General features: G+C 50.2%; 1 protein-coding gene across 1 annotated transcript in view; it reads left to right on the top strand.

Annotated features, from left to right (window-relative positions):
- Nucleotides 1-9,983, top strand: part of SMOC1 (SPARC related modular calcium binding 1) — a 109,007-nt gene extending 99,024 nt beyond the window's left edge. The window contains exons 20-22 of the mRNA XM_033190827.1: nucleotides 938-1,182; nucleotides 7,324-7,379; nucleotides 7,852-9,983. Of these exons, the coding sequence (XP_033046718.1) occupies nucleotides 938-1,182; nucleotides 7,324-7,370 (292 nt within the window). The 3' untranslated portion in view covers nucleotides 7,371-7,379; nucleotides 7,852-9,983. The remainder of the gene's footprint in view (nucleotides 1-937; nucleotides 1,183-7,323; nucleotides 7,380-7,851) is intronic.
- Nucleotides 9,984-11,563: the final 1,580 nt, after the last annotated feature.

An 11,563-nucleotide genomic window follows, 5' to 3' on the forward strand; every position in this document is an offset into this window, starting at 1 on the left:
AAATAACATAGATGGGTAGGCCATTGCATGCAGTTACACATGTAGATGTAGATGTTGGTCTTGTAACCTGATGAGGGGCTGTGTTAGACGTGCTTGTGACTCTGCATCTGGACACCAGGAAGTGTTCTTGGTGACTCCAGTCCAGCGTTTCTCAGCAGAATCACCTGGTGATGCTGGTGAATATGTGGTTTCCTGGGTCCACCCCAGACCCCCTGACTAAAACCTGTGGCTAGAGAGACTCATCCCCAGTAGGTCCAGGCTTTTCCAGTTTTAGAACTTTTGTTTGTGTCTGTCCCAGTTGCTTTCTTCTCTCAGTTCCCACTACACAGGGTGTCCAGCAGTGATGGACCATGAGGTTCCCATGAACCTCACACCCCACATTTAGTCGTCATGACTGTTTTCACCTTTTTGGCTCTGTCTACTAGAGACAGTGAGCCACCTGAGGCCAGGGGTGCACCCTCCAGGCCCTGGACTGGCACTGGGTGTACAGTGGGTGCTCACAGCACCTTCCCTATAGTTACATCCACCCCAGGGCACATGTTTACGTGTGATGAGCAGCTGGTCTGCAGTGAGTGCTAGGCAAGGGGAAGGACAGTTTGGATTCCAGCTCTGGTTTATTCAGCGAATTAGATCAAGCCAATTTGTCTTGAGCACCCATTGTGTACAAGAACATTTTTGGCTTTGGTAGAAGGTGAGGCATGTTTGTGTAATAAGGATTACCCACTTGGGGAGCCCTGAGAAAAGAATGGTCCAATCTTGGGATTTGAGTCGGAGAGGATGGCTTGATACCATCACAGGCTGAGCCGCTCTGGGTGGACTTTGGCTTGGAGGAGCCATTTCTACCTGACTTTCTCGGGGGCAGTCGTACCAGGGCTGATGCTTCCTGCAAGATCCTGAGTGGTGGTCTCTGGGGTGGGGGTGTTTGTCCATGGCCCAGGTTCTCAGAGCCCGACCCCAGCCACACCCTGGAGGAGCGGGTGGTGCACTGGTATTTCAGCCAGCTGGACAGCAATAGCAGCAACGACATTAACAAGCGGGAGATGAAGCCCTTCAAGCGCTATGTGAAGAAGAAAGCCAAGCCCAAGAAATGTGCCCGGCGTTTCACCGACTACTGTGACCTGAACAAAGACAAGGTCATTTCACTGCCCGAGCTGAAGGGCTGCCTGGGTGTTAGCAAAGAAGGTGAGTGCTCTCCCCTGTGCTCCTGGCCTTTCAATACTTACCCCCACCCAGGCATGGGACCAAGGGCTCTCTGATAAATGAGATCCCAGGTACTCATCTGTTCAATAATTATTTGCTGGGAGTGTGCTATGCTTCATGCTAGATGTTTGAGACAGTGGTGGAATTGACTGATAAGGTCCCTATTCTTACACAGAAAACAGAGCTTATATAAGCACTCACATGAGCTGTGATTGTGTGATTAAGTGCTGTGAGAGTGTGCTAGGGTGGGCCAGGCTACAGTCACAAGTAGATCCATACATCATTGTCCGACACAGTGGAAAATTTTTCTTTCCCATGTAATAGTTCAGCATGGTCGCAGGTTGTAGTGTGTGTGTGTGTGTGTGTGTGTGTGTGTGTGTGTAGGGGAAGGAGTGGGGCAGGGATTGCTCTGTGCAGTCACTCTGGCATCCAGGCTGAGAGTGACTCTGCCGTCTTCATCATGTGGTTTCCGAGGTTACTCTGGGGATCATCTCCATCCTCAGTCAACCAGATGGAGTAGATGTGAAGCGGTGCGTGTGAGGGAGTTGTATGGGCCAGCCCTGGAAATGACACACATTCCTGTTCATAATTCATTGGCCGGAACTCAGTCACTAGGGAAGGGAACCCAGGAAGAGGACAGCGTGAATTCTAGTGAACACTAATAAGCTCTGTCACAGCAGGGCAAGTGCAGAGCATTGTAGCAACATATATAGGAGCACCCAAGACACTAAGGGACAGACAGCCTTGGAAAAATTTGTGAAGGAAGCAATGCCTAAACCAGGGCTCAGCAAACAATGGCCTAAATGCTCAATCTAGTCTGTGGCCTGTTTTTGTACAGCCTGTGAACTAAGAATTATTTTTGCATTTGTAAAGAGCTATACGTTTTTTTGAAAGAAGAATATATAACAGGGACTGTACATGGCCCACAAAGCCTAAAATATTTACTATCTAGTCTCTTGCAGATAAATTTGCCAACCCATGGTCTAACCCATTACTGGAAACATGAGTAGGAGATGGCCAAGCAGAGAAGTCAGGAGTGGGAAGAGTGTTCTAAGCCGAGGCAAACGAGGAGTGAAGCTCTGGAGGCAAGGAAACAGTTTTCAATGAGCTGAAGGATGCTTGTGTGACCGAAATGAATATTTTAACAGTGATAGGAAGAGCAGGGATGGTGACAAGAAGCAAGGTGAAGTTGGAGAGTTTTTAAATTCAGGTGAAAGAGTTTAGACTTTATAAGGGTAGTGGAAAGCTGTTGAAGGGGTTCAATCAGATAATTGATAGTATCGGTTTTTCTTAAAAAATTATTCTGGTTTCAGGGTGGGACATGTATTGGAAATGAGCAAGACAGGATCACCCAATAGGAGGCGTGGCACAGTCCAGGCTAGTGCAATGGAGGGCCAAGTTATGAAAATGCAGCAGGGTAAGGGGGATGGAGAGAAGTGGGTGATTGGAGATCAAGCTGGTTTATGGGGCAGAGATAGGTTTGTTCAGCTGCAGGCAGGGCTGCTCACTGAGATGGGCAACATGGAAGGAAGAGCAGGTTAGGTGTAGAGGGATGTAGAGGGAGCCCAAGTATGCTTTGGACACGTTGAGTTGGATGCATGTGAAGGATGAGTGACTCTGTAATGCCCGTGAAGGGTTTGAAGATGCAGATTGAGGTGATGCTGACTTATCTGAAATGGAAGCTTTGGAAAAGCTGAGATTTCCTAGGGAAAGAGTTTAGCAGAAGACAAAAAGGCATTTTCCTTGTTCCTCAGTTGTCAGAGTAAACCCAAAGAATAGCATGGGAAATGGATGGGTTCCTATAGGAACCAGGGCTTGGGATCCACCTTCTCCATGGCCGGTTTCTGGCCTTGGTTCTGAGGCTTACTGGTGTGTGACTTCATCACTCTGGGCATGGCTGTCTGATACGGATGCTTCTCTGTTCCCATAGTACTCTGAGTCTCCAGGACGCAGCAATGTTATGGTTCAAACCCTGTCTCTGCCCCGGTCTTGCTCTTTCACCACATGCGGCTTGAGTGTCCCTTATCCGAAATGCTTGGGACCAGAAGTGTTTGGAACTTTTTGAGATTTTGTAAAATTTGCATTGCACTTACTGGTTGAGCATCCCAAATCCACAAAATTTGAAATACGATATGCTCCAGTGAGCATTTCCTTTGAACATCATGTCAGCACTTAAAAGGTTTTGGATTTTGGAGCATTTTGGATTTCAGTTCAGTACAAATTACTGAACGATTCTGCATTTCAGTTTCTTTACCTGCTTAATGGGAATAATGCTAGAGTCTATCTCGTAGGACTGTTGTGCTGATAAAATGGACAGTGAGTGAAAGCATTTCCTATAGTGCCTGAGAAATTGAAGTATAACTCAATAGAAGTTCAATATTACTATTCTTCTTCATAAGATGATTGCCTCTCTCAGTAGCACTTACCACACTGTGTTGCAGTTTACTCTTCCGATTACCCCTTGAAGCCAAAAGGATTCTCTCTCTCAATTCCTAACCTCTAGCACAGTACATGGCACCTGGTAGTTCATTAAGTCCTTGTTAAATGAATGAATAAGTGAAGGAATGAATGGATGAGGGGGTTACCCCTTCCAGTGACATTATGCTCTGATACACTTGGAGTTTGTGGTCCTTTTGCAGAGCACAGGCAGATGGCCAATATTAGGAAAAGATCATCCAGTGTTAATGTAGACCCCAGATATACCAGGGGCACTCCTGGGCTGAGCGATGATGCTCTGTACTGACCCTGCCTTCGGCCCCCTTCCTGGGCTGGTAGTTCTGGTCTGTACAGCACACAGAAGCCAAGCAATGGCTGAGTGTGGTGAGCTCAGGTTCACTGAGCTCAGGGACCCCTCCTAGCCTTCCTCTGAAGCCTTTCCAGCTGACATACAGGACCTGACAGAAGTATCCAGAGAACACTGTGAAGTAAAATATAGATTTAGGGATCCCTGATCACCTGGATGTTCCTCCTCAACCCAGACTCAGCTGCGGACAAGTGTTAGTTTCAGTTATTCTCATAGCTTTGCCCACAGAGGCCCCTACGGTGCTTTGGAGTACAACTGTCATTCTTCTTGGCCCAATACACCCTCTTGAACCCCCCACTGCAAAGGTAGGACTGTGGAGACCAGAGAGCTTTGGAATTACTGCTCACCCCTAAACACACTGCCGGATTGAAAGTCTGGCCAGAAAGCCCGTGTCTGTGACATGTCTCTGCATGTATATGCACATGCCTCTTTGTGCATGTCTCCATGGGTAGGCCTGAGTGTGCATGTCTGTGTCTGTTTGTACAAGGTCTCCACTTATGTCTTTAAGTATGGCTATGTGTGTATGTCTGTACATATGTGTGCATGCATTGTGTATATGTCTGTGTATGTGCATGTGTCTGCATATGTGTGTGTATGTGTGTGATGGAGTGAGGGAGAGTAGAACATTGAGATAAGAGGAAGAGGATATGTAGGATTAATCAATGGGGTGGGGTGAAGTGGAGGCTGAGTAGACTTAAAGCCTATGCAGAGGCAGAAAGGATTCCTGTGTCCCCACTCTCCATTTCAACACACACCACAGGGCACACTGCTCTGGAGTCATGCAGCCCAGAGCTAGAAGGCTCTGTGGGTCCTCTAGTCAATTTTTCAGTCTAGGAGTTAAGGTTAGCCCAGAGAGGGGTAGCGATTTGCTCAAGGGTACATGTGAGGTACCACCACTGCTGGAGCTTAGTCCAGCCTTAGGATTCCTGGGCCAGACTGCTGTCCCCTCCAGGAGAAGGACCGCAGTGTGTTTGAAGATGTCACCTTGTGTTAGCAGGCCAGTCTTGATTGCCTGGTGAAGCCAAGGGAGTGGCCAGTGGGGGAGTCTGGGGAAGTGGGGGAGCAGACCAGCCTGGGGGCAGTGTGGGCAGGAGTAGAGGTGTTGCAGGGGATGAGGGTGCCACCAACAACCTGAGCTGGGAAGCCCAGTTTCCAGGCAGGCAGTGCCTGTGGGATGACACTACTGAGAGGCCCAGGAGCCGTGTGGGATACCATGACCGGCACAAGTTGGGGCTGGAGTAAGAGCAGAGGCCCTGAAGTCAGATGGGCCTGGCTTGATTTTAATCCCAGCTCTGCCACTTACCGGATCTGTAATCCTTGGCAAGTTACCTAAACTCTCTAAGCCTCCGTTTCCCCATTTGCAAAGTGGAGATGATAGTACCTACCACAACGATTTGGTGAGGATGTAACCAGATAATGCGTGTGAAGAACTTAGCACGATACCTGGTACATAGTGAAGGCACAAAAGAAATTGGTAGCGATAGAGGAACATGTCCAGGGAGTGAAGACGTGACTTTCAGAACTGCCCCCTCCATCCCTCTGCTCCGTTGGGTGGCAGAAAAGCCCATGTGGTCGATGGTGTGCAGCGGCTCAGGAGCAGAGCCTAGGCCTTGGTCATCCATCCCGTGTTGTGCGGTGCCCTCTGGTGGGCTCTGAGGGGCTTGCATGCTAGGTGAGGGCAGAAGCTGGCTGGGGGAAGGATGCAGAGTTTGAGGACCACTAGAGTTTTGGGTCCAAAGGACTGAATTTTTGGAAATTCCGCTTGAACACAGATATTTTACCAACCAGACTCCTCGCTGAGAGCTGAATTGTCTGATAACATGCCTCTTTCTTCACTTTCCCAATTTATAAAGCACCTTCACTGGGATCATTGTCACCGCCCTGTGAGGCAGGTGGGGTGGGGTCTAGTGCCTCCTTTTCTCAGAACTATCAGTTCTTCTTTTGCCTTGTCTGAGGATGCCACCTGCCTGGGGCTCAGGCTTCTTCTCCCTCATCCTCCCTGGTGGCTCAGAGCATCATTCTGGAGGTGGCTAGCTAGGTTGGAATTCGCTTGCTGCGTGGAAGCTGTGCCATCCTGGGTGGGCTGCTTCATATCTCCAAGCCTCAGTTTCATCATCCTAAGATGGAGATAATTGTATCACTCTCAAATAAAGTCGTTCTGAGGATTAACTGATAGGACTTAAGTAACAGGATTAGCACATAAGCCTCTATGAAAAAGAGCTGGTTACAGCTAGCTGTCCATTTTGCTTCACACGTCTCAGCCTGGTGAGCAGGAGTGCTGTGCACTTCCTTTTTAGATGTGCTGACTTTTCTACTCAGCAAGGAGAGAAGCGGCTGCTGGAGGGAGCGGAGGAAAGGTGGGATTTGAAGTCAGCAGCCTGGTTCTGCCACTTCCAACCTGCCTGCCTTGGGGCTGTCACCTTCTTTCAGAGTTTGTGTCCTCCTCTGTAAAATTGGGTAAACCGCTATCCACCCCGGTATCTACCCCACGCCCACTCCACCCCATGTCCACTCTCTCTTTCTCTAGTTGTAAGGAATATTGGTGTAACCCAGGGGATGTGGAGCTGTGGCTCACATGACCAGTGGGTGGGCTTGGGTTCTGCAGCACTGTACACTCCTCAAAGTCCTTCCTCCTCCTCCATGAATTCAGTGGATCCTCAAGGCAATTCTGTGAGGGAGGCAGAGCAGAAGCCATGCAGCTGTGGTTCTAGCTCCCAAGTTCTAGACCAATCCAGAGAGGTTTAGGGGCATACACAGAGTCACGTGGCCCTAAGCATCTCAGGGCGGGCCCAGCTCTTGATGTGCTTGCCCCCATCTCCCTGCTACTCTACAGGAAACCAGGTCCTGCTGGAGCAGGCATGGAAGTTTCCACAATGGCTCAGCCCCCCGTGGGAGAGGTGGGTGTCAGCAGAATGAGCCTGGGACTTTGTGTAAGTCACTCATCTGCTCTGAGCCACTGCTGGATTCCTTCTACCTCCGACATTCTGTGACTTGGGGAACCAAGACCTGGGACGGTTCTGCCCAGGTGCATCAGCACCAGAGCCCTTCTTAGTGGATAGCTGAGGGATTGCAAAGAGGTGCCCAGCAGGAGCCAGGCCTTATGGGAAAGGGACATTGCCTGAAGGCGTTGGCCAGTAATAAGTTTTCCTGGGCCATAGACACCCACAGAGCAAAAAGCAGGGCCAAACAAACTCTTTGCTCTTTCCCAAGTTTGCTCTTTATTCTGGGGGCCAGCGGGGACAGGGAGCCAGGATACGGGAGAAGGCGCCAGTTCTCTGGGTCAAGGCCACTCAGTGTCACATGTTCCTGGTTTGTTGCAGATGGTAGCCTTGGTACAGTTTCCCCCAGGGAGAACGAGCAGGCATGAACCCGCTCAGTAAGTTGCCCCTTTCTGGGCTCGCCAGGGGTGGAGGGATTGGCCAGGTGACTTAGGCTCCCATTTTCAAGTTGTTTGCTGAGGACACGGGAGAAATATTGGGTCAGTGCCCAGGGGATTCTGCCATCCCCACCTGTAAACAACCCCTGCCGTTTCCACCCCAGCCCCAGGCTGAAAGGCTGGCGTGTGAGAGTAGTGTGATTTGAACAGAGTGCACACCCTGCAACCCACACTTCCTAGACAAAGCCTCGTTCTCTCCAATGCCAGACTTATTTCGGTTGCCATGGTGGTACCTCAAAGTGGCAAAGGACAGGCTGGTAAAAGATGCTCATCTGCAAGTCCAGGTGACCTGTGCCCCACCTAGCCTCAGAGCTGACAGCAGGTGGAGAAGCTGCACTTGTGGGGAAATTGATGGACATAGTTGGATTTCTCACAATGTTTTTGTTTTTTACATTCTCCTTCCTCCTCTCAGTAGGACGCCTCGTCTAAGGAGCAGAAAGCCCAAGAGCAGGTGGAGAGTCCAGGGAGGCAGGATGGACCACCAGACACCTAACCTTCAGCATTGCCCATGGCCTGGCCACATCCCATGTAACATAAGTGGTGCCCACCATGTTTGCACTTTTAATAACTCTTATTTGCGTGTTGTGTTTTTGGTTTCATTTTAAAACACCAATATCTAATACCACAGTGGGAAAAGGAAAGGGAAGAAAGACTTTATTCTCTCTCTTATTGTAAGTTTTTGGATCTGCTACTGACAACTTTTAGGGGGTTTTGGGGGGTGGGGGAGGGTGGTGTTGGGGCTGAGAAGAAAGAGATTTATATGCTGTATATAAATATATATGTAAATTGTACAGTTCTTTTGTACAGGCATTGGCATTGCTGTTTGTTTATTTCTCTTCCTCTCCCTGCTGGGGGTGGTGGGCGCTCTGGACACATAGTCCAGCTTTCTAAAACCCAGGAATCTATCCTGGGCCTACTAAACTTCTGTTTGGAGACTGACCTTTGTGTATAAAGACGGGAGTCCTGCAATCGTACTGTGGACTCCACGAGTTCTCTTCTGATGGGAGGACTATATTGCCCCGTGCCATTAGTTGTCAAAATTGACAAGTCACTTGTCTCTGGGCCTTGTCCAGGGAGGCTGGGCTAAGGAGAGATGGAAACTGCCCTTGGAGAGGAAGGGAGTCCAGATCCCATGGATAGCCCACACAGGTACCGACTCTCACAGAGTCCATACGTTCCTGCTCTCCAGATCCCCAGAGGGCCCAGCGTTGGTGGATACACCAGTATCTTACTGACCCTCTGAGCAAATTATCCACAAAGAATTGGCATTACGCCACTCAAAACGTTTTCATCCATGCTTAGCATCTACTCTGTATAAAGCATAAGAGGGGAGGCAAAGAAGAAAAAGACACACAACAGGGCCTTAAAAAGTAAGTGTTTAATATCTAAGCAGGGGAGGGGACAGGACAGAATGCCTACACTGAGGGATGTGGCACCAACAGGGAAACTCTTCACCTCCCTGCAGACCTACCAGTGAGGCTCCCAGAGACGCGGCTGTCTCAGTGCTAGGGGCAGATTGGGTATGACCTCTCCTCTCCTCCATCTCCAGCTGTTGTCCCAGTGACTGTCACAGGCCTGGGTGGGTGGGTTGGGGGAGGTGCCAGTCACCTTGTTGGTAACACTAAAGTTGTTTTGTTGGTTTTTTAAAAACCCAGTACTGAGGTTCTTCCTGTTCCTTCAAGTTTTCTTACGGGCTTCCAGGCTTTAAGCTAATTCCAGAAGTAAAACTGATGTTGGGTGTCCTATTCTGCCTCCCTTAGAAGGGCCGGGGTGATAACCCGGCTACGGGGAAATCCTGGCCCAGCTTTCCACAGGCATCGCAGGCGTCTTCCCGGGATTCCAGGATGGGCTGCCCAGCCTTCTGGTCCGAGGCGCAGCTCCCTCTGCCCAGGTGCTGTGCCTATTTGTGTGGCCTTCAGGCAGAGCAGCAAGTGACCCTTAGTGCCCCTTCCCATAAGCAGCTGTGGTGGCAGTGAGGAAGGTTGGGTAGCCCTGGACTGGTGCCCTCCTCAGATCACCCTTGCAAATCTGGCCTCATCTTGTATTTCAACCCAACATCCCTATAAGTACCTCCACCTTGGCAGACAGTGTATCCCGTTCCAGGTCTGGAAGGCATTGGCACCACAAGCACTGTCCCTGTGGGAGGAACTTTCTCGGGACAGGATCTGATGGGGTCTTGGGCTAATGGAGGTCCCTGCTGTCCTGGAGACAGTCCTAGAGGTTGTGTCAGGAATGACTGGTGGCCCCGTCCCAACGTGGAAAGGTGGGAAGGAAGTCCTCCCGTTAGCCCCAGTGAGAGAACTCAACCTGCTGGAGCTGAGTGGGCCTTGCATGAGACCCTGGCCCCGCTTTCAGGCCTGGAGGAAGCATGTGCACGTGGAGACGGCGCCTGCCTGTAGATGTTTGGATCTTCGAGATCTCCCCAGGCGTCTTGTCTCCCACAGGATCATGTGTGTAGGCAGTGTTGTGTGGTTTTCCTTTGTGAAGGAGAGAGGGAAACTATTTGTAGCTTGTTTTATAAAAAATAAAAATGGATAAACCTTGGTGGCTGTTGCCTCTTTCTTTGGGTGGCTTCCTTTAATGAAAAGGCTTTACTTCCTAGAAAGCTTAGTTCATTTCCCTGGCCTGGGTGCTCTCCACTTCCATCCAAGGACATCTGAGTGAGGTGCTGCCAATGATGAACCTAGTAGGGGACCCGGAAGTGGCCACTGGGTGGTACTGCACTTAGAGAGGGGACTCCCTTGCTGACAGTGTTTGTGCACTCTCTGTAATTGTTCCTCTTACCTCCACCCACATGGGATGCCCCTCTCTGACTGCCATTCCCTTCTTCTCACTGGAATGTAGGGAATGTTGCTGGCAGAACTTTGGGGACAGGGCTGGGGGAGGAGCCTATTCCGTGGCTTCAGGCTGTTGAAAGTGAGTGCATTGCCATCATTCAGAAGACAAGACCCCAGATTGAGAGGCAGCCATAGATGGCGAGCAGACTCCCAGTGGAGTTTTTCAGTCTGTGCCCCAGTTTTGTGGGGTATCTGTTCTGGCTGAGGCTGCAGGTCTGGTTTGCAGAGCTGGAGAACTCCCGAACAAGGATTGGCAGCAGGGGTGGAGGCTCTAGGTTTTCTCCTGCATGACCAGCCTCTTTGCCTTTTTCCATCTCTGGACACACAGTTGTCCCTAGAAATGACCTCCTCAACCACCCCCTTGAGAACCTTCTCCAGATACCTTGTGCCACACTCTGCCCCCTTGTCTTTGCAGGTGAACAGAAGATAATTCCCCTTGTAAAACTCTCCTCCAGCCTTTTCTCTAGTTAAGCTTTCTTGGGACAGAGTCTACGCCCTGAATGTGGTCACACAGGCCCCTCCTCTTCCAGGGCTGGTCCTTTGTTGCAGCTCAGAAAAGAGGACAGGTGGTTCACAGCACGCTTACCATGTGCCAGACATTGCCTGCTGCATATACAGGCCCTGTCATACGTGTGTAATACCACAACCCAGTGACTCTTGTTCCTATTTCTCAAGTGTGGACCCAGACTCAAGAGTTCAGTGACTTGCTGGGGTCACCCAACTGGAAAGGTGGAGCGGGAATTATGCTTAGATTTTCTGACTCCAGGCCTGGAGCTCTGCCTACTCCTCGGCTACCTTCCTTGAAGGGTTAGAACTGCAACCGTCTCCTTCCTGTCCAGCTTGGGCCCTGGTGGGAGTTCCATCCAGCAGTAAGTGCATTTTTTCCCCAGAACAGTTAAGGTCTTATTAAAAGCCACCACTTTGCTGAAGCCTGTACAGGCTTTGGGGATTTGGGGAAGAGAAATAAGGCAGGCACTTGTTCCTGCAGGGAGGTACTTATCCCTCACTGGGAACTTTGGGGCTGACCTTGCCTCCAGCAGAGATCCCCAGCCTGGCATGGGAAGGGGCAGGTCTGAGCTCACACTTGACTGCAGGGCAAGCTGCAGGCCCCTTCTGCCTTCCCCTGCATTCACAAGGACAGTAGGACCAAGAGTCAAGGAAAAGTGCAAAATAGATCTATCCTGTTTCTTCCTCCACCTGGAGATTCGTGAGCTATGCTCAGCCTCTGTGGGGTGGGGAAGACTGGGGACATTTTTAGTCAGGATGCTGAGAAGTAATTTCCGCTGG

The sequence above is a fragment of the Trachypithecus francoisi genome, unplaced genomic scaffold, assembly GCF_009764315.1.
Source record: "Trachypithecus francoisi isolate TF-2019V2 unplaced genomic scaffold, Tfra_2.0 Lachesis_group3, whole genome shotgun sequence".
In the NCBI taxonomy this organism is placed as follows: Eukaryota; Metazoa; Chordata; class Mammalia; order Primates; family Cercopithecidae; genus Trachypithecus; species Trachypithecus francoisi.